This window comes from Equus asinus, chromosome 24 (assembly GCF_041296235.1).
Source record: "Equus asinus isolate D_3611 breed Donkey chromosome 24, EquAss-T2T_v2, whole genome shotgun sequence".
Taxonomy (NCBI): domain Eukaryota; kingdom Metazoa; phylum Chordata; class Mammalia; order Perissodactyla; family Equidae; genus Equus; species Equus asinus.
Window position 1 is genome coordinate 43,558,964 of NC_091813.1, and position 22,515 is coordinate 43,581,478.

Below are 22,515 nucleotides of genomic sequence, written 5' to 3' on the forward strand. Positions count from 1 at the left end.
GTTTTATTGTTTTCCTAAGAAACCTATAGTTTTGTCTTCCCTCCCTCACTGGTTTCCTTCTCAAGCAAACCAACCTTAGCTCAGTATTCCTTCCCAACGTATTTTAATATTGTATTTGATTCTCCTGAGCGGTTCTTACTCTTTTTTTCCTGCTGAAAGGAAATAAACTCGGCAGCCCTGCTGAAGGGAAATGACTGGAGCCCAGGGTATGCTGTTCCCTGTACACTGAATAGCTCAGAAGGCTGTTCCCTAACCAGTGGGCTCCCTGGCTAGGCCTCGCCCCTCAGCCACATGGAGCCTCCTTGGCTTGTCGAGTCCAGTCAGCACCTGAGTGGGGCAGGCCCAGAACCCCAGAGCCATCCCCCAGTTGCATCCAGGGTGCACCCTACTGACATTATTGCGGGGGGGATACCTAGTAGTAACAGCATAGAGTGGTCTTTGCCTCAGTGATACAAATCTGGGGAGGCTTTTTTTTTTTTTTAGACCAAATTTTTTTTTTTTAAAGATTTTATTTTTTCCCTTTTTCTCCCCAAAGCCCCCCCGGTACATAGTTGTATATTCTTCGTTGTGGGTCCTTCTAGTTGTGGCATGTGGGATGCTGCCTCAGCGTGGTTTGATGAGCAGTGCCATGTCCGCGCCCAGGATTGGAACTAACGAAACACTGAGCCGCCTGCAGCAGAGCGCGCGAACTTAACCACTCAGCCACGAGGCCAGCCCCTGGGGAGGCATTTTTAACCAAGCAAATGTAGTAGTTGATACTCTCCCAGCCACTTCCAAAGGCTTTTCCAACTACAGTGTCAGGAAATACACACACACACACAAAACCCACATCTTTTACCTGCCTTCTTCACAAAGCGAATAACGTGCTTCGTAAAATATTTAAAATGCCTTAGGCAATGGAACTGTCTCTAGATTTTTTTAAAAGTGTTTAACAGACAGGCATAATTGGAAATGTTTGGAACGTGAACACACACACACTCACACACTCTAATTGGGAATTATGCAGAACGACATCATTATTTGCCACAACTGAAGCGAAGCTATGGCGATGGAATACCAGGTACGGTATCAACACAAATGTGAGGCGTTTGCATGAGAGTGACACACGTGGCCTGACTCTTCAAGGTGCGTTTAGAGGAAATGGCCTGGCATGTTTCACATTTGCTAAGCTAGTTAGCCGCCTGGTTTGACAAGATTTTTGAAAGGGGTGAAAATTAATTATAATTGCGGTACTGCCATAATAATTTGGTCGGCTAATTGCATTTCAGTGCAAAAAACAGGCAGGGAAGAATTTCCTCTCCAGATTAGTCTCTGATATGGCAGCATTCACTTTAAGAGTAATGAGATTTTTAAAAAGTCGAGCCTTAAATATCATGGCTTCAGCAATCTGTCCCGCTTAAAGTTTAATGCAAAATGAGATAGCACCTCTGTGAGACAGTTCCACAGGAACACGGATCCAGTTTTCTCTTAGACTTGAGATGGGGAAGTATCTCTCCCTTGAAAACTACTCAAAATATCTTCGATGTTGGAGTATGATTTTAATTTGGGGGCACCAAGGTTCAGGTTTTTGCGGTGAGGGAGCCATTAGTGAGGCTGGGTAGGAAGATCTGCAAGACTCTAAACAAGACACATGCTGGTGGAAGAGGCACCACAAGTTTTAGCATTTAGCAAAAATAGTGGCGTGAGAAACCTGGGCTGTCCTGCGGTTTTCTGGACCTCACTGTTTTCACACTGGCAGTTCTGACGACATAAAGTATCCATGGCTTTTTGAGTGAGATGATCTCATTCCAGACCAGCAGTGAGCACTTACAATTATCAAACTTTGACGGACAGAGTCCATTTATCACTTCAGAATCTTTTAGACTCTTTCCCAAGCCCTGATTCAGGGCCGTTTGGTGAGGGGCCAAAACCAGCAGACATTAAGCCCTTCCAACCAGACGACTCAGGCTCAGTTCTGTGGAAGGTTTAGGACTTTCTCCTCCTTTCCTTCTCTGTCATGCCTGAAGTCCAGCCACTATTTGTGTGTCTAAAAAGGCTTTTGCTGTGATGTGCTTTCTCAAATATTGCTCCTCAAAGCAGGTCTAACAGCAGGGTGTGAAATATTTATCATCTTCGTCTAAGTTCTAACTGACTTACAGAGGATCAATATGCAAATCTACCCAGGGCTGCCCTCGAGTTGGTACAGGTCGTGTCCTGCACAAGGGCACCCAGCTGAGGGGTGAGGGAGCTGAGTCCCACCCTGCTCCACTCACCAGCCGAGACCCCTGCTCAGGCTGCCTCCCGGAGGAAGGTGTGTGTATTCTAATCTGCATTTGGGCCAAGGGAGGCCCTGAGTTTCCTTTTGATCCTCACTCTCCCAGAGATCACAAAGGCTAGTATTCATCTCCTCACCTCCAACTCTATGGATGTTTTTTAAGGAAGAGGATATGCCCATGGCAAAGCTGAATTCATTTTGAAGATATGTTTCCTGATGAATGAGAGAGAAAGAAAAAAGGACAGAGGGAAAGAGAGAAAGGGAAAAGATAAAAAGAAGGGAGACAAGATTGCCCTTCTGCCTAGTGAATTGTGGATTCATCGTCCTTCCCTGGACACAGCTGCAGAGGGGTAGAAAATCAATTTTTTTCTATTACGCCATAGTGAGGAAGGAAAACCTATTTGTAAATTGAATTAAACCCAATAAGAGCATGTCTGTGTATTTGTTGAGGACTAGAAAAATTAACCACAGATACAACTACATAATCCAGCAATGTAACTAGAAATCAACACTCTCCCATTTCAAAGCTTAGTTGAGACATTTTTCTTCCTCTTTTTTAAAGAAAAACTCATGGATAAATGTCACCAAGACTCTTCAGCGTGCCAGCACATCGACACCTCAGTAAGGACTCTGGAAGGGAAGGAGCTCCAAAGTCCCATCTGGGAAGAATGTACTTCCAAATTCTTGCCTTAGCTGCATGTGCGTCTCAGTCAGTCAATAACGATTGGATATGAACTAGAACCTTCTAGAAGACAGTTTCTTCCCAAGTTGCAATCTGTGGTGCTGACTGTGGAATAAATTCCCTATGTCTGTGTGAGCTAGATCTTGTTCACAGAAACCCTAACCCAGCCACCGAGTACCGAACTACCAGGCTACTGCAGCGAGGGTCTCCAAAATTCATTAGCAGTCTGCCCTCTAGTGGGGCGACACAGTACTTCAGATAACTGAGAACAGAAAAGATTTTTCTTCTCTTTCAGAGAGCAAAAGAATTCAAGTTTTCCAGATAGTGCAAGGTGAGGCATTTGTCCTCAGAAGACAGCTTCCAGAGCTGAATCAAGCGAGGCTCACAATGATAGGTCCCCGGGTCAGCGGCACAGACAGGTGATGCTGCGGTGGGCGTCCCTGAGGAGCCTCAGAGACAAAGGGCCTTTTTGCATCTTCTCTCATCCTTCTCCTTGAGCGATAACAATCAGTTCCCCACTCTCTCGTTATAAAAATAGGACCCACTCTAAGAGCAACCAACCTATCTGGGATGTTAAAAACAATAGGGCTGGTGGGGGTTTTTTTTGCAATTTTTTGGCAAATCATTAACACAAAGGAGCCTTTCAAAAGGGCCATGTTGAATTTTTTTAAAGGCAAAGACGCACAAGTTTTATAAAAAGACCAAGTCTTTGTGGCTGTTATTTTTAAGAAGAGAATCTACTTTGAGATGGTGGCCGGGTGTGGGTAAGGCAGAAGATGATCTTGAGATCTCTTGTCTGGACTTTGCTTCAATCTTTCCAAAACCTTCAGAACTTGGCTTGCTTCAGCTTATCAATATGGTAGCAGAGTTTCAGCGCAGGTCCCAGCTTCAGGCCCAAGTATTTCATGATCATGTCGCTCTTCAGCAACAAGAGTGCGTTGCCATCAATCTCCTGGTGGAACAGGATCAGGAAAAAAAGAAAACCGGGAAGATGGTCAGAGCAATCGAATTGGGGCTATGGTTAAAGTGCGGTCAGGGGATGAGATAAGGAAATACGGATTTGCCATACATATTCTCTTAGTCCCAAGGCAAGAGCTTCTTGAAAAAATAAATTAAAGCAAACAAATGCTATGTGCTCCTCTTCCCATGATCTCCCTGGGGTCATTCGATACGCTGGATCTTTCCTATTCCTGCTCTCTCCTGATTGAAGGGACCAAACATAACCCCAGCCATGTTCCCAATATCCCTCATATGATGTTTATCTCCTCATCCAGTCTAGAGCTGAAGGAGCCAGAAGTGTCGATGGACCGAACGTTTGTGCCCCTGCCCCCAAATTCATGTGTTGAAATCCTAACCCCCAATGTGATGGCACTTGGAGGTGGGGACTTTGGGAGGTAATTAGGTCATGAGGGTAGAGCCCTTGTGAGTGGGATTTGCCCCCTTATACAATGAGAACATGGCAACCTAAAACCCAGAAGAGGGCTCTCACCAGAAGCAGAACATGCTGGCACCCTGATCGTGGAATTCCAGCCTCCAAAACTGAGAAATAAATTGCTGTTGTTCATAAGCTGGCCAGTCTGTGATACTTTGTTATAGCAGCCTGAACTGACTAAGATAAAGTGTCATCCATTAGACCCTGAAACGAGCGGTTTACCTTTCCATTCCAGGTGCTGGTATAAGGCCCTCACTTCCATCCATCACTCTAATCTGTTTCTTTTCTTGGTAAGCCCACCTACCTTTAGCTGACTACCCAATTACTAATTATGCGCTGTGAGAGATTTCACGTGTTTTTGGCCCTGTCGTACAACTAAATAATGCACCTGCCTCATCCCAGGGCTCAGCACAAAGAACTACTAAAGGAACGCCAGTGCCTTGAGGTCCTGGTATTCCGCCCGTTTGTCTCTGAGAATGGTAGCCCTCCAGAATGCAGGTGGGATTCATGAACCCAGTAAGGCTGGGTTTCCTTGTTCCCCTACACTGCTATTTTCAGGTTACCAAGGACAATGGGTAGAAATTTGGGGTTGCTCAGATAGGGAGAAGATGCATAGTTACGGGACTCATGTAACTGTGCAGGGGTCCCCAGCCCCTCTCTTTCATCTCTCCAGCCAGCCAGCATTGAGGAAGTACCCACTCTGTCATGCACTCTCCACGACCTTGGCAAAATGGCAGAGTGGGTGAATCTCACCTGTGGGCCTCATTGCCTAATGGTCTCTCTTCACCCCACCTCCTACACTTCCAGCGTCTCCTACCACTCTGGAAGAGAGCCAGACTCCTCCACCCAGATCTCTCTAAGCATAACCCATGCTGTGGTCCTTGCTCTCAAGGCCCCACTGCTAGGCGGGGTCAAATACATCCCCAATAAAATGTGAGGGTCGGGTTAGATGAGGATCCTCCCCAGATCTGAGCATACGATTTCGATGACAGAATCACCAAAGAAAATGAGAGAGAGAAAGGAAAAAAATAATGGTACCTATGGCAGGCAGAATCATGCTCCCTCTCATCCCCCTAGATGTCTACATCCGAATGCCTGAAACTTGTGACTACGTTAGGTTACCTGGCAAAGGGGAGTTAAGACTGCAGATAGAATTAAGGCTGCTACCAGCTGACTGTAAAATAGGGAGAGTATCCTGGATTCTTGGGTGGAGGGAGGGAGGACAATATGACCACAGGGTCCTTAAAAGTGGAAGAAAAAACCAGAAGACCCAAAGAGCTGGCAGCCTGAGAAGCACTCTGCCTGGTGTTATTGGCTCTGAGAATGCGGCTAGGGGGATAGGAGCTGAGAAATAAGAGTGGATTGAGATGCTGGAAAGGCAAGGAAACGAGCTCTCCCTGGAGTCTCCTCAGCCTTGCTGACACCTTGATCCTAGCCCAGTGAGACCCCCGCTCAGATTCTGACCCATTGACCTGTAAGATCATACGCTTGTATTGTTTTAAGCTCCTATGTTTGTGGTAACGTGTTATAGCAGCAATGGAAAACCAACATAGCAAGCTTGGCAGGTAAGGTATTAATTCCTACTTTTTTTTTCATTTACCGTCTTTGTATATTGCAGACTCTCCTAAATAATTACAAGAATATCTGCTAACTGAAGGTTCTCTATTAGCCAGGCCCCATGTTGAACACTTCATGTGCATTTTCTCATTTAAGCTTCAATGGCTGAGGAACAGGCACTATCAGTCTGCCTGGCATATTGTAGGTGTGCTATAGATGTTTGCTGAAGGCACAGACAGACGGATGGAGGTGCAGGAAAACAGGCACTCCTGATAAAGTTCAAAATGAGGAAAAAGATGGAACAAGTGTTCCTTAAAAACAAAAGTAAGTGGTCGTTCTGCTCTGAGAAGCCTGTGGTTCCGTCTGGCCTCCCTTGAGTGTGCCCCAGGACTTGGTTCAGACCCCCACCCCACCTGCACAGCCTGCAGCTCCCTCCTTCCATGCCTCCCCCTCCCCTACCGCCCCATCCGGGCCAGGCCCACCACCAAGCGCATACATGCTTTCTGAAGAGCTCCACATGAGGCCCCAGAGCCTGTGGGTCGGCGTCTTTCACGAACCAGACCACGTCCTCCACGGTCCAGGTGGAGGGGTTCCTGCTCCTCGGCTGCCTGGCGTCCTGCCCGTCTGGAGAAGGGCTTGAGGCTGGATGGGTGAGGACAGAGAGGGGAGCCATCAGACACTGGGAAAAGGGCCTCAGCGCCTACCTGGTGCTGCCTGCTCCCACCTGGCCCTCAAGTCCAAGATGGTGGCCTGAGTGACCTCCTGTGACAGAGGAAGGCTGTGAGTGGCTACTCTCATCAGGGGCCTGGAGCACGGGAGGCCACTCCTGGAGGCAGACCCTCCCCATCTATGCAAAAGCTCTCTGCTCTCCCAGGGAACGAAGCATTAGAAAACGGACCTCCCTCAACAGCTGAAATTCTGATTCACGCTAGAGTTTTAAAGACCCCTTTGCTGAGTTCTGTCTCAGTGCGTCCTGGGCCTCCTATAACCAGATACTTGGTGACCAGAGAAAGCTTGCTAAGATGAATGTCCAAACGGGTCTTTCTAGAGTTATGAGGCCAAAATGACTTCGAGTCCTTTCTGCCTCCACTGGCGTTACACTGAGACAATAAAGACGCGGCAGAATTGAGGTGCATTTTGGTCCTCCATCTGGGTCTCTGATGCCACGTCCTTGGATGCCCAGTCTGTGAGGGGTCCATTCCCTGCTCCGCATGTGCAGAAAGAAGCCCTCATCTCACTCACCACCCCTGGTACACACCGAGCGCCTCCACTGCCTCTGGTCTGGAGAGCACTTACTCCAATCTCCCCACTGGACAGCAAAGGGCCTAATCCTGTGCCTGATCCATAGCTTGTCCTTGAGAAATGATTGGTGCATGAGTTGCACTGTGGCATAAAGCGTTTCCCACACGGCAGATTAAAAGATGCCGGACAAGTGAGAGAGGAGGAGAGTAATGAATCAGATGCCCGGCAATATTTAGAGGTGACGTTTTTTTCTATGTCCCAAACTAACTCCTCCTCTTTCCCCAGAACCAGCTTCTCCTCCTCTCTCTCATGTTTCTGAAACCTCTGTGATGTCTCTACCTCCTGCGCCTGATTCGCTCCTCACATTCAAGTCTTCTGAAGCTCTTGGAAGGATGCCTCTCACACCGCTCTCCTCGTTTCCAGCTCTGCCCCAATCCGGGAACCTCTCTCCCAAAGCCCCGCAGTGGTTTTCTAATGGGTCTCCCAGCCTGGGCTCCTTTCCTTCTGGAGCAAAACTGCCACTGCCTCGTGCTCTCCCTCCACTCAGCTCCTCGTGGATGCCCCCTGCCTGTGCAATGAGTCCATAGCTCAATGTCAAGGACCCTTTTTCCTTCCTACATGGAGCCGAAGGGCTTTGAGACAAACCCTGAAGCTGCCCTTTGCTAGCGATTTGGCCATGACTCAGCTCATTAGCTGTAAAATGGCAATGCTCTCCACCTGGAAGGGCAGGTGTGAGGACGGAAATGGGCCTGGCCCTATGGCTGACCTGCATCAGGTGCTCCACAGAGGGAAGGAGGCACCTGGCACCCTGCCTGCCTCCCCTGCCCTGCTGCACAGCCCGATCTGGGCACACTGGTTGTGACCTGAGCACTGAATCTTAACCACTGGACCACCAGGGCTGGCTCTCTTCCTTTAGCTGTGCCTCTCTCTAGAAGGCGTTTACCCTTCCTCCTTTCCACAGAGGTTCCACTGGCTGTGAAAGCCCAGGTAGACCCCTTCACAGGCAGCATTTCTGTGTCCTGCCATCTGGATGCCACCTTCCTCTACCTTAAACCCCCAAATCTTTGTTCTTCCTTTAAGATGCTTCCTATGTTCCACATATTACAATTATGCATGTACTTGTCTGCAACCTCCAGCTGGATTTCAATTTCTTGAGGATTTTATGAATAGCAGCTGAGCACTGTCTAATACAGTGCCAGAAAGGTGAGAGGATGGCAAAAAAAGACCAGGCAGGGTTCTGTTCTGCTGTGCACAGGGTCGCTAGGAGTCGGAATGGACTCACCACGATCATTTTCGTCTGCCTCTCATTCATTCCACGAACATCTACTGAGCATCTCTCTGTACAGTGTACTGGGCAAAGTGGCGAAAAATGAGATCCTCTCATCACAAGGGTTATAATCATTGGCTCCTCCATGGCTCTAAGTAAATACGTTTGTAAATATGAGTTCGATAAATGCTAAATGAATCAATATGCTTTGCAGAAACAGTACAAATAACTTATGTATGGATAATTCTTAATCCCATTTTCAGGCCAGAAAAAGCCAAGGCTCTGAGCACCGAGGCAGCTTCCCTCCGGAATAATTCTGAGGTGGAAGTTGAGAAGCCGTCACTTCCTTTTCCCTTCTAGTCTCAGGGTGCAGCAGTTTTCTGCCATCTCTGTTTTCCTTTTTTTCAATGTGCTTGAGAATTGCACAGTTCTCCATTGGTGCTGAGAAAAGCACAGCCTTGCATTTCTGAGTCTGTCCTACATACATAATGGTTTGGTCGAGAATCGGATTTACTTTGCGATTTTCCCTGCCTCTTCCTTGTTGGACCTGGAGGGGTCCCCTGGGGTGGTTTGGCATGGGGCATTTTGCTGGGAAACTGTTAGGGCACCCTGTGGCCAGCTGAATGCTGATGCACGCCCATTAGAGATGATTTCACTGCATTTGAAGACATCTGCCCTCAACGTGCGGACGAGGAGTCACGGGAATCGCGTTCGCCTTTGGATTCCACTCCATCGGAGTGTCGGCGTTAATCAGGGTGATAATAGATGCTCTGATTACAAAGGCTGGAAGTCTTCAGTACTAGAATGATTTTAGAGTGATCAGAGCAGAGGTCAAATCTAATTTCCTGTGTTTGATGGGAAGGAAGAATACCAGACCGATTCGCAGCACCACCCACGGGAGTCCAAGTTCCCTCCAGCCAGGTCAAAGAAGTACTTTCCCATCAGCCACAATCATTTTGGGGCTGAGCAAGGGGGCTGCTGTGTCTTTATGCAGGAGCTCTCCGGGTGATGGCTGCGGAGGGAGACAGCCCAGTCGGGAAAGTGGCTTCGCTCCTGATGCCTGGTGCTTGCTCTGGGCATTTTTCACTTTTCCAGGACGGAGCAGCAGCAGCCGGGCTCGGCTCAAGAACCTCTCTGAGGGGGTCCTTTAGTCATACAAGACAGAGAGCTGCAGGGAGCCTGCCACGCCTCCATAGTGGCTCAAGATCCAAAGCACGTAAACTCGCTCTAGAAATGAGACTTTCCAGTGGCAGGTTTGTAAAGCCTTTGCAGTGGTCTGTGCTCACAAAGATAATAAAGACACTGGCCCCCTCCAGCTGCTGTGAAGGTGTCAGGAAGACACCTTCTGACACCACCAGGCCAGGCAGATGTGACTGGACAGCGGTAAGACATGATGGATGTGAAAAAATGTTGCTCCTAAAGGAACAGAGCATGCAAAGCGCTCGCCCAACGCCCTTCTGGGAAGGCGGTATTCTCGAGCATGGAGAACGTTGTGTATGGTCATATGTGTTCACCGGGCTGCCAGAGACATGTGAAAAGTGACACCCAGTTGTGAATGGATGTGTAATTAAAGAGAGTGGTTGTTGTTTCTAAAGCTGAACTCACATTCATCAAGAATAGGATGACTATGACTCAGTGTTTAAAGCAATCTGGGTCAATTTCACAGCACAGGTACTCGTACTGCCCTCCGTGAGTCTGTCTTGGTCTCACATACACCCACAAGCACACACATAATTTCCTTTGCTCGTTTGTAATTCAGAGACAACTTTTTAGCTAACAGCAGAGTTGTGTGGAAGAATGGAGTGAGCAATGAGCTGGGAGTCAGAAATCCCTCCCTGCCACCAGCTATGTGAGCATCTTTGTGCTTCTCCAGCGTGAAATAAGGCAGTTGGGAGGGGTCGCTAAGGTCCCGCCCTCCCGCCTGTGATGCTGGACGGTCCCTTCACACCACAGGCTGTCCTGTGCAACATGAAAGGAGTTACCTTCTCACACTGAGTCCGTGTGCAAAGCACACTGAACAAAAAGCCAACAGCCAGGCTTCTAGCCCCTTCTGGGCCCTGATCATGCTCTTTGGGCCTCGGTTTCTTTGTCTTGTTTCTCAGGAGTATTGAAGGAATCAAGTGACTATGTGGCTTTGGGCTGGAGCCTGACAATTGGCATCTAGAAGGGAAGCCCGTCAGCCTCCAAGAGTGACCCCTCCGTGTCCTTCATCAGGCCAACTGTAAGTCCCTCGCCCTCTCAGCCTCTCTGGCAGCTGGAGCTGCGTTGGGAGGGAATGGGCGTGAAGGCAAGGGGAGGGTAGATCTGTTCTCAGCTCCTCTGAGCGACCTGGTCCCTGCAGGATGTATCCATCCTAGAAACAAGGCCATATAGAGTGTGTGAGGTGCCCAGGCTTGCCCACAATCTGGGCAACATCAGATAGTTTGAAACAGTGTGTTTTTCATTATTTCTAGTCCAATAATTTTCAAGACACTAAGAGGTGAGAGAGATGGGAGATAGAAGAGAGCCTGACCAATCCTTAGATTTTATTCAGGTTTTTCTTTTATTCCTTCAAAGCTGACATGCCTGCATCAGAAGAAAGGATGTCTTTAGAGACAAGGAGAGACCACAGGCTTGAAATGAGGCCAGGCTGGGCTGGATTCCTTCTCTGCCACCAGAGACACTGTGAATTCTGGGCAGGCAATCTGACCTCTGCCAGGAAGCCTCCAGCCACCCCTTTCCCCACTGCGCCTGCTGAGCTTCGCCTTCCAGGTGGCGCCACTGTCACTTCTCTGGGAAGCCTTTCCTGACTTGTCAGAGTAGGCTCAGTGACTCCCTCCTTGAGGGAGGGGTTCTCAGATCTGATTCTCTCAAGGCATCCATTCTTTTCCTTTGGAGCAATAGTCATGGTTGTAAGTTTGTGCAATATCATTTGTTATTAACGTTCGTCTCTTTGGAATTACACACTGTGAGAGAACAGGGCCCACACCTCTCTTGCTCACAGCTCCATCCTTAGACCTGAGACGAGCCCCTAGCATATTGTGCTCAGTAGGTATCTGCTGGCACGGACTGACCCAAATCTCTCTGAATCTTAGTTGCCTCACCTGTCAAACACCTACCATGTTGGGAGGATTAAATGGAATCATGTGAAACATTAAACAGTAAGAATTAATCAAAAGGTGGTTGCTATTCTTCTTCTTCTTATCATACGTCATTCCATAATCACCAATACATTTATCTTCCTATATCCTGTGGCCATCAGCTCACTTCCCTGTTCAGAAATGTCTGGTTTCCACAGACTAAAGCCCAATATACATGACATGGACCCCAATCTCCCAACATGATTTCCCCCAGCATCCCTGCTCAACCTATTTTCTTTCCCCAGCATAAAGAAACCCTTGCCACACCTTTTCATTCCACCTGCCTCACAGACAGCACTGTCTCCATTCTTCTTTTTCTGGCTAAGAAGACTATCCATCACCCAATGCCATACCCTATAGAAGCAAAGTCCAACCCATGGGAAACACTTGGGTGGCAACGACAATGTCAGATTTACTTTGTATCTTGATTCTGAACCTTGGACCTGGTTGTGGTTGGGAATTCTACAGCACATCCTGTTAAATGCAAAAATCAGGAAGCTTTTGCTATCCAAAACCTCTTTATAGCTCTAGGTGATTATATCTTGAATGAGAGACAGGGAAGAGCTCTCGAATTTTCACCTGAGTATCAGCAAAAACCAGGGAAATGTGTCCTGTGAATACATCCCTTCAGACTCCACTGGCTGAGGCAGCAGGTACAACACATCAAGACAGCAGGAGGCCAGGGTAAGCATTCACAGAAGAGAAGGCTGAGAAGTTTGTCATGTCACTGACACCGCCCCTCCTTCCTGCAGCCTCATGCAGCTTTCTGGCTTCTGTGGTTTTAAACTATTTTGATTAGCGCCGTGGGGGAAAATCCATTTCTAGGTTCCTTCCAGGGTTTATGACTTGGGTCAAACCCTCTTAAAGAGGTATGGTTTCTTAATACCAACTGCTTTCACTTGGGATGCAATTTCAGAGCAATACTGAGCACTTCTTTGGGCGGAAGGAAAACTTAATAGCCCTCCAGAGGGTCCACAGCAGGCACCCTGACTGGCAGCCAGGTGACAAATGGGTAAGGAGGCCAGTGATTTTCTCTCCTACTCTAATATACTGCCGCTCAGTTCAGCGTGGTTTATCTCCACGACTTCCAAATGTATTTAACTGTGCAAACTTTGTTCAGGCAAAGCAGACAGAGAACCCCACCCTGCAAACGTGAAGAGGCCCTGCTTAAAGAGGGTGGGGCGTTGGGGTCCTGTCTGCTCCCATCCCCTCTTCCCCGTCTCCTAGAACTGCAGAGGGGCCCCTCAAAGCCCACTGAGCATAGTTTGAAAATCCCTGGGGTAGTTTTGAAAGACACAAGCTTTTGGGGCAATTGAAGTCAAATCCTGGACGAATACTTGACTGACCTTCTCTTGATCTTCACTTTCTTTATCTGTAAATTGAATATAATAATACCCCCTGTAATAATATACACCTACTATAATAATAAATTGTAAAGTATAACTCATATTATGTCATAAATAATGTGTGGAAAATGTCTGGCCCATAGTAGGTGCTTAATAAATAGCTATTTGATATATGCCTCAAACAAGCAGGCCCCTTTTCTGGGGCTGTGGAGGATTGAAACGTGAGCAACAGACCTCATGTAGCTGAGAGTCCAGCTCCTGCAATGGCCTAGGAGAGAGGATGCACTAGAGATGAGGAAACAAGTGCCATGGGAGGAAACAGGAGGGAATGAAACTTTCTAATGAGGAGGAGTGGTTGAGCCTGCCAGTGGTCTCCCCAATATCTTTTGTCCACTTCTTCCTTTGTAGTAGAATTCCTGATTTCCAGCTGGGATCATGGTTGGTTAGAACTGAAACCATATTTTCCAGCTTCCCTTGCAGCTAGTGGCCATGTGACTAAATTTCGGCCAATGGGATGTAAGCAGAAGTGGAAAATGATGCCAGCACTGCCCTCTGTCCTCTTATTCTCCCCACCCTCTTCTGCCATCTTGATGCTGAGAATGTGCCTGGTTGGCTGGCTCTCTCCAGTATCTGTGGTTCTGCTGAGCACCCTGAAGAGGGCCCTGACTGGTTAAAAGGAATCTTTGGAGCATTAAGGAGTCAATGCACCTATGAAGGGGGAATAGCTTCATTCTTCTTCAGTGTATCACAAAGGCTCAGCAATGAACTTCCACTGTTACATCCCTCAGCAGCTTTATTCCAAGAAGACTGAGTGGCTGTGTGATTCTGAACGTCCCACAGCCCTGTGGGGTCCTACTGGTTATGAACAACTCTCATTTTCAGGGTGTCAGGCAAAGTTCTCACTAATGTTTCTAATCTGTAAAGAGATAATCAGCATTCAGGATACAGTTAGGGGTTTGCTTAGAGTGGAAGGCAGCAGGCACTGGCGGGCTCTGTTTCTCTATCTCACCCCAGATCCCGAGAGGCAGAAGTCCTCAGCTAGTGGGGCTCTTCTGGGGTGCAACCAGGGCTCTGCCAGAGAGGGTTTTCTCAGAACTGGTTCCCAGTGAGGGTCTGGGCCTCCCGTTGGACAGATTACTCAGACAGTTGAACAGGGTCTAATTCTAAATAAGAGAACAAAGGGCTGGGGAGAAAATGAAAATGAGGGACAGGAGGGTTGCTGAATCTGGGATGGGAGGGCATCCCAGGGCTTCACTGGAAGGAGGCAGGAAGGACTGGGGAGGGGAGTGACCTTGAGACACCTTTGAAGGTCCTGGTTTCCCCCTCATCCAGGGGCACCAGATGGAGTGGGATGGAAAAGACAATTCTTCAGCAAGTGATATATGTCCTCTCCACCCAAATTGTGTCTTCCTCCTACTGCTTGAAACCCTACACTTAAGACACAGGGACGGTGAGTAAATATCTCCTTTTTGAAAAATGACAACACTCTTAGGATTGTGAGTCAACTGCATCAGTGTGGTGTCCTGTGATCACCACCCTGAGCAAATGGGAATTGGGCTGAGGAGAGGAGGTTGAGAGAAAGAGACATGTAAAGGGCAATGGGACGTGAGGATGAGAGTTTTGACAACCAGGGGCAACATGAGGACACTGGGCACTGTGGAGTGGGGTGGAGGGGCACAGAGATAATGAGCATTTATTGAACACCTACTATATGCCAGAAATTATGCTAACTTTGGCGATAAACCTAGGAAATAAATGCTGACCCCCATTTACTTTAAGATGTTGGTTTGTGCCAGATCTTGTTCCTTTCTCTTGTTCTTAGAAATCATATGGAACAATGTCTCTCCCCTCTGGAAAATGGGCTCTGCCCACTCACATCTTCCTCCTGGCCAATGGTCCTGGGTGACAACATTGGGGAGTGGTCTGCAGGGCATCTGTACACTTGGCAAGAGCCCCCATGCCAGAGGGAATCTGTGCCCTGCCCTCTAAGAACTGCCCGCCTTTCAAGGGGCTCCTGCTCACCTCTCCAGTCGCAGCCAGCAGAGGCTGGTCTGGGATGGGTGAGGCTCTTCTGGGGAGCGTGTGGGAGATCTTGGATCATACACAATAGCTCATCGCTGCAGCCTGTCAGGGCTACTGGTAGAGAGATCCGAGACTCAGAACAGAAATGTGGCCTGCCAAAGAAAACAGCCAGGCCACTGGCAGGCTGTGGAGGGGTAAGATGAAGACTCCTTGACTCCTTGGCCTAGGGCCTCCTTTCTTCTGCAGTTCTCAGGTACGGAGTTGATGGGCTGTGATCTGTTGAGGGGTGTGTTCACGTGACCTATGACTGCTAACATTCATTGAGCTCTTACTGTGTCCTAGGCCTTCTATTACATATGCATAGGAACACCTTTCAGCCTCCCAACAAACCTGTGAGGTCAGTGCTATTGCTATTATTCCAATTTTACAGGTGAGGAAACTGAGGCACAGAGAAGTTCAGGCTTACAAAAGGTCACACAGGCAGGAAGTGGCAGTTCCAGGATCTCAGCCCAGGCCATCTGGCTCCATAGTCCATGTGATCATCCACCATGCTCCACAGCTTCTATTCATTAACAAAATACTGAAGCTTGAAAATGATTTTTTTTGTAGGAAGATTTGCACTGACCTAACATCTGTTGCCGATCTTCCTCTGTTTTTGCTTGAGGAAGATGAGCCCTGAGCTAACATCTGTGCCAATCGTCCTCTATTTTGTATGTGGGATGCCACCACAGCATGGCTTGATGAGTGGTGTGTCTGTCTGTGCCCAGGATCTGAACCCGTACACCCCAGGCGGCTGAAGCAGAGCATGCCAGACTTCACCACTATGCCATGGGGCTGGCCCCGAAAGTGATTCTTTGAAAAAACATAAATTAGAATGGACGCCAAGCCATCCCTAGAATGGCATCACTTTCATACATCGGATCCCTCAACATATCTTTAATGGGTGAGACAGTGGCATTACAATCAGCGTTGTGGGAATTTTGCTTAACTCTGGTTCTGCCCAGTATTTGTATCCTGCGACTGTCACCCACTCTGCAAGAGAAAACTCTTCACCGACATCTGGTCTCCGTTTTCCTGGCACAGAGCTGGCCTACACCTCTCAGAACCCCTTAGAGTTAAGAGTGGCAGAATGGGCAGTTCTTGCTGATGAAATGGGAGCGGGCATGACGTGCATCACCTCCAGGCTCCAGGGCAGCACACATGCCTTCTGCACTCACTCGCTCTCTTTCTACCTGCTAGATGCCTGGGGCACGGAGGCCGTAGGGGATAGCAGAGCCACAAAATGGACAGAGCCTGGGTCCCTGCACTGGGACTAACTAAGAACACCCACCTTGACTCTTGAACAAAAAATAAACTTCAGTGGCATTTGAGCCACTGTATGTTTTGGAGTCTGCTTATTCCTAAAGCCTAGCCTAGTGTAACTCACCATTTTCTTTGCTTCTGGTCAAAAGTTGAAGTCAGCTGCCTTCAAGAACAACAAAATTCCATGAAGGAGCTTGTGGAAACTTCTAATTTCTCAGTGTTCCCATGTTCTAACAGCCACAGCTCCCCCCCCCCCCGGCCCCCTCCACATGCGGTGGTCCCAGGGGAGGGCAGGGGAGGTTAAGTCACCGGGAAGCCAGCAGGGAGGGGAGGTTAAGTCATGGGGAAGCGAGCGCATGCATTACATTACCGCATCTGTTTCCTTCTAAAGAGGTCCCGTTTCTCTTGGGGCTGGAGCCTGGGGGCCTCAGCCCAGGTGCTGAGGGGCCTCCAGAGGACATGGGGCTGGTACGAGGACCACCAGTGGTGGTGGCTGGGCCCCCAAGGTGGCCTTCTCCAGAGTTCTGTCTCTTGCAGTACAGCGAGGAGGAGGTGGGCAAGGAGCCCCTGTGGCTAAAGGCGGAGGTGGAGGGGTCCACGCTGTAGCGGTTCATGCTCACAGGGTTCACCAGGCACTCGTCAGTGTTGACTGTTTTTGCTAAGCAAGAAGGCAGGACAGAGAAACAGAGATCAGAGAGCAGTTCAAGACGCCACCTGGCGCTCAGTCTTGGCAAACTTTTCCCCAGCAGCACAGGTGCCACTGTCTGTGGGGAGGAGGAATGGACCCCATGGCACAATCCCAAATAGCTTACCTCTCAGCAGGCTGAGACACCTGCCTCACCAATTAAGCATATTATGTAGGGATTGGGAGAGGAGCTCCTCTGTGTTCAGAGGAAAAGTGATTGTCTTGGTTATTGATGACTTGGAAATAAAATTCAAACAAAGGTCTTTCTCCTTCCATGGCTCTGCCCCTCTGACAGTCTCTGCCAGCTTGTCTGAGTCTCCCTGCTCCCTCTTCTCTTGCCCACCACCACTGCCTCCCTCACCTGGCCTGGGATTCCTGGGAGAGATCCAGCAGGAGTCCCAGTGTCCCAGAGTTAGGAGAAGGATCTTTGGCCTGGGTGGTGATAAGGTGTGATGGTGCTTCCTCCCCCACACTATTAGTCCCAATACCCATGATGGCACTAACCTTCCACCAGCACTAATAAACTGGGGACACAAATGCTGATCTGCACAGCCCCATGCCCCTCCCCAAACCCTGCAGATGAGAGATAAAGAGCCAATCTAAACTGTAGTGGGAATAGAGGACCTGAAGAGTCTGTCAACCGCATCATCAGCTTCCACCAAGTAAATCAGGACTTTCTACACTTTTAAAGCTCAATCTTACAGCCTGTTGAACTTTGTCTGTAACTATACCTGTGGCCAAATGGTGTGGAGTGTTTTGTTTTATTTTTAAGGACAAAGTCTAGAGAAATTATGGGGATAGAAAGAGGAAGGAAAATATTGTAGTAATTCCTTCTCTCCAGTCCCTCCCACTCCAGACAAGATCATATCTGCCTACTCCCATCAATAATCATCTATATACTAGGCATGACCAAAAGCAGATCTTGATATCCCTCAAGAAAATGTACTAGAGTAACAAAAACCAATAGATCCTCCATGGTTAGCAATCAGGAAACAAAATTGAGGCCACAAGATCCAGATATCTTCTTCATGTATGGATTCCTCCCATAATATAGATATTGAAAGATTAAGACTTGATTTTATTAGAGGGGCTAGCAAGGCTTCTCACAGATGGGGATGCATATGGAGCTTGCCTGGAAATAAAAGCCATTACATATGGGATGCAGCAAAAGCAGTGCATAGAGAAAAATTTATAGCTGTAAATACTCATATTTAAAAATAAGAACGATCTCAAATTAACAACCTAATGTTCCACATTAAGATACTGGAGAATAAAGAGCAAACTCAACCTAAAACAAGCAGAAGGAAGGAAATATTAAAGATTAGAGCAGATATTAATTAAACAGGGACTAAAAAATCAATAGAGAAAATCAATGAAAGCAAAAGCTGGTTCTTTGAAAATATCAACAAAATTGACAAACTTTTAGCTACAAAGGCCAAGCAAAAAAAGAGAAGACTCAAATTACTAGAATCAGAAATGAAAGAGATGACATTATTACTAATCTTACAGAAATAAAATGGATTATTAAGGAATACTACGAACAATCATATGCCAATAAATTAGGTAACTTAGAAGAAATGGACAAACTGCCAAAACTGACTCAGAAAGAAATGGACAATCTGAGTAGACTTATAACAAGTACAGAAAATGGATTAGTAATTTAAAAAACTGCTCACAAAGAAATCCCCGGCCAGATGGCTTCATGAATGAATTCTACCAAGCATTTAAAGAAAAATTAAAACCAATTCTTAAAACTCTTCCAAAAAATAGAAGACAAGTGTTATGGACTGAATTTTGTTCCCCAGAATTCAAATGTTGAAGCCCTAATCTCCAGTATGACTATGTTTGGAGATATGGTCTATAAATGAGGTCTTAAGGGTAGGACCTTAACCGGATAGGACTGGTTAGGTAGACAGTACTGAGAAGAAGAGGAAGAGACACAAGAGTGCTCTTGCTCTCTCCACCACATACATGCACAGAGAAGAGGCCACGTGAGAACACAGTGAGAAAGTGGCTGTCCACAAGCCAGGAAGAGAGGTCTCACCAGAAACCAACCCTGACAGCACCTTGATCTTATACTTCTGGCCTCCAGAACTGTGAGAAAACAAATTTCTGTTGTTTAAGTCACCTGGTCTGTGGTATTCTGTTATGGTAGCCAAGCAAACTAATACAAGGAGGGAATCCTTCCCAACTCATTCTATAAGGCCGCTATCACCTTGATACCAAAACCAGGAAAAGACACTGCAAAAAAGGAAAACTACACATTAATATCTCTTATGAATATGGATGCAAAAATCCTCAACAAAATACCAGCAAACTGAATCCAGTAACATATAACATGATTTATACACCACGACCAAGTAGGATTTATCCCAGGAATGCAAGGTTGGTCTAACATTTAAAAATCGATTAATGTAATACACCAAATTGATAGAATAAAAAACAAAGATGGTAAATTATCTCAATAGATGCAGAAAAAGCATTTGACAAAATCCAACATCCTTTCCTGAAAAAAAAACACAACACATTATGAGTAGAAGGGAAGTTCCTCAACCTGAGAAAGGGAATCTGCAAAACACCTGCAGCTAACCTCGTAGTTAGTGGTGAAAGACTGGATGCTTTTCCTCCTAAGATAGGGAACAAGACAAGGATGGCTTATTCTCACCACTTCTATTTAACATTTTACTGGAACTTCCAGCCAAGTAAGAAAAAGAAAGAAAAGGCTCCTAGATTGAGAAGGAAGAAGTAAAACTATCTTTGTATGTAGAAAATCCTAAAGAATGCACAAAAACACTATTGGAACAAATAAACAAGTTCGGCAAGGTTGCAGCACACAAAATGAATATGCAAATATCAATTGTATTTCAGATTAAACAAGCTGAAAATGAAACTAAGAAAATTCCATTTACAATAGCATTAAAAAGAATAAAATACTAAGGAATAAATTTAACAAAAGAAGTGTAAAATATATTCTAATAACCACAAAGCATTGTTGAAAGAAATTAAAGAAGATCTAAATAAACGGGGGAAAAAAATCCCACGTTCATGAATCAGAAGACTTAATTATTGTTAAGATGGCAATATTCCCTAAATTAATCTACAGACTCAATGTAATTCTTGTCAGAATCTCAGCTGACTTCTTTGTAGAAATTGACAAGCTGATTCTAAAACTCATATGGACTTCAAGGGACCAAGAACAGCCAAAACAACCACGAGGAAAGAAGAACAAAGCAGAGGATTTACACTTCCCAATTTCAGAGTTTACTACAAAGCAATGGTAACAAAGACAGTGTGGTACTGACATAAAGATAGACATATAGATCAGTGGAATAGAATTGAGAGTCCAGAAATAAACCCATGTGTCTATGTTCAACTGATTTTCAACAAAGGTGCCAAGATCATTCAATGGGGAAAGGAATAGTCTTTTCAACAACTTGTTCTGGAACAAGTGGATAACCACACGCAAAACAATGAAGTTCGACCTTTACTTCACACCATACACAAAAAATTAACTCAAAAGGGATCAAAGACCTAAATGTAAGAGCAAAACTTATAAAACATAGTGGTAAACCTTCATGATTTGGATTTTGCAAGGTATTCTTGTGTTTGACACCAAAAGCATGAGCAACAAAAGAAAAAATAGGTAAATTGGCTTTATCAAAATTTAACACTTTTGTGCTTTGAAAGATACCATTAAGAAAGTGAAAAGATAATCCACAGAATGGGAGAAAATACTTTCAGATTATATATCTAATAAGGGACTTGTATCCAGAGCAACTCAACAATAAAAAGATGATCCAACTTAAAAATGGGCAAAGAACATGAATGGACCTTTCTCCAAAGAAGATATACAAATGGCCAATAAGCACATGAAAACATGTTCCACATCATTAGTCTCTGGGAAATGCAAATCAAAACCACAATAAGATACCACTTCACACTCATTAGGATGGTTATAATCAAAAAGTCACATAATAAAAAATGTTAGTGATGCTGTAGAGAAATCGGAATATTCACACACTCCTGGTTGAAATGTAAAATGGTGCACCCTCTTTGGAGAACAGTCTGGCTCTTCCTCAAATTGTTAAAAGTGAAGTTACCATATGACCCAGCAATTTCACTCCTAGGTTATACCCAAGAGAAATGAAAACATATGTCCACACAAAAATTTGTACATGAGTGTTTACAGAAGCATTATTCATAATAGCCAAAAGGTGGAAACAACCCAAATGTCTACCAACTGATGAGTGGATAAAGAAAATGTGGTATATCCATACAGTGGAATATTATTCAGGCATGAAAAGAAATAAAGTACTTATACTGCTACAGCATGAATGAGCCTTCAAATATCATGCTAAGTGAAAGAAGCTAGTCATGAAAGACCACGTATTAAGTGATTCTGTTTATATGAACTGTCCAGGATAGGCAAATCTATAGAGACAAAAAGTAAATTAGTGGTTGCTTAGGGCATGGGGGTTGGGAGGATAGAGGGTGTTAGCTAAAGGGTGTGTGGTTTTTGAGGTGTTGAAAATGTTCTAGAATTGTGGTGATGGTTGCACGTATCTGTGAATATACTAAAAATCATCGAATTGTCCACTTTAAATGGGTAAATTGTATGATATATGAGTTATATCTGAATAAGGCTGTTAAAAAAAGTCATTGCAGAAGCCCAGTGTTAGGCGTGAACACATTCTCTAGAGCTTTGTCCAGTCAAGTCTGACAAATCCTGCTTTGGCCAGTAGGACGCAAGTAAGCTGAGCAGCCTAAGGGAATGCATGCACTGTGCTCATGCTTTGTGGCCAACGGAGTGCAGCAAGATTCTTTAGGAACCTGGAACTCTGCACCTTGGCCTCATGGCCTCTACTGCATTTCTTCCCTCTGGGTCAGAAGACATCCCGGGGAAGATTCTAAAGAGGACCAGACTACAGACCTATATACTAGGCTGCTTCCTGAATAGAGGGAGAAAGAGGAAAACTAATATTTTTTGAGCACCTACTATGGGCCAGCACCATTCTAAGCCACTAAGCAGTAGGGCTGTCTTTATAGTCCTTCTATTGGAAAGTTCTCATAGCCTGGGATACTAATCCTTTTTGCGTTCCCAGGGGCAGGTGCTTTGGTATACGTGAGGAAGCTACTCACAGTGTCTGGCATACAGAAGGCACTCAATAAATATTTATTGAGTAGACATTTGGGCGAGTGTCAGCAGTGAGGCAGCTGTTAAACAGAATATGCATTAAAATCATTAAAATTCAAATTTAAAGGACCAAATATAAATTCTTCATGTAAATGCATGATAAACAGTGAAAAAAAAGATTTAACTAAAACGTTTATTCTTTTTATTCAATGTTTTAAATCCAAATTAAATATATCTGGGTAATCCTGACTGTCTAAGGTAGAAAATGCAGGTAATTCACCAACCTGCACTGTGGCTGGAAAATACAGATGCAGGGGAAAGATCGTTCTCCTTTGACGACATGTGGATATGGGAAACAAAGGATCATGGACTTAGTTTAAAAATTGCTGACAACCGTGGGTGAGATCAAAGGTAATGAAAGCCAGCTTCTGGGCTATGAGCCAAGTGAATTCATCGGAAAGTGAAAGCAACTT

The 22,515-nt window shown here is 46.0% G+C and overlaps 1 protein-coding gene across 8 annotated transcripts in view; it reads right to left on the reverse strand.

Annotated features, from left to right (window-relative positions):
• Positions 1-489: 489 nt before the first annotated feature.
• The window catches only part of SCML4 (Scm polycomb group protein like 4), a 112,262-nt gene continuing 90,236 nt past the window's right edge, over positions 490-22,515 (reverse strand). For 5 of the 8 annotated variants that reach the window (XM_014868363.3, XM_014868366.3, XM_070496169.1 and 2 more), the window contains 3 exons: positions 16,594-16,881; positions 6,422-6,567; positions 490-3,888 (listed from right to left, as the gene is read on the reverse strand). In XM_014868363.3, the coding sequence (XP_014723849.2) occupies positions 3,763-3,888; positions 6,422-6,567; positions 16,594-16,881 (560 nt within the window). In that variant the 3' untranslated portion in view covers positions 490-3,762. Of the gene's footprint in view, positions 3,889-6,421; positions 6,568-15,387; positions 15,484-16,588; positions 16,882-22,515 lie in introns of all 8 variants that reach the window. The other 3 variants (XR_011497643.1, XR_011497641.1, XM_070496170.1) reach the window with 3 other exon arrangements.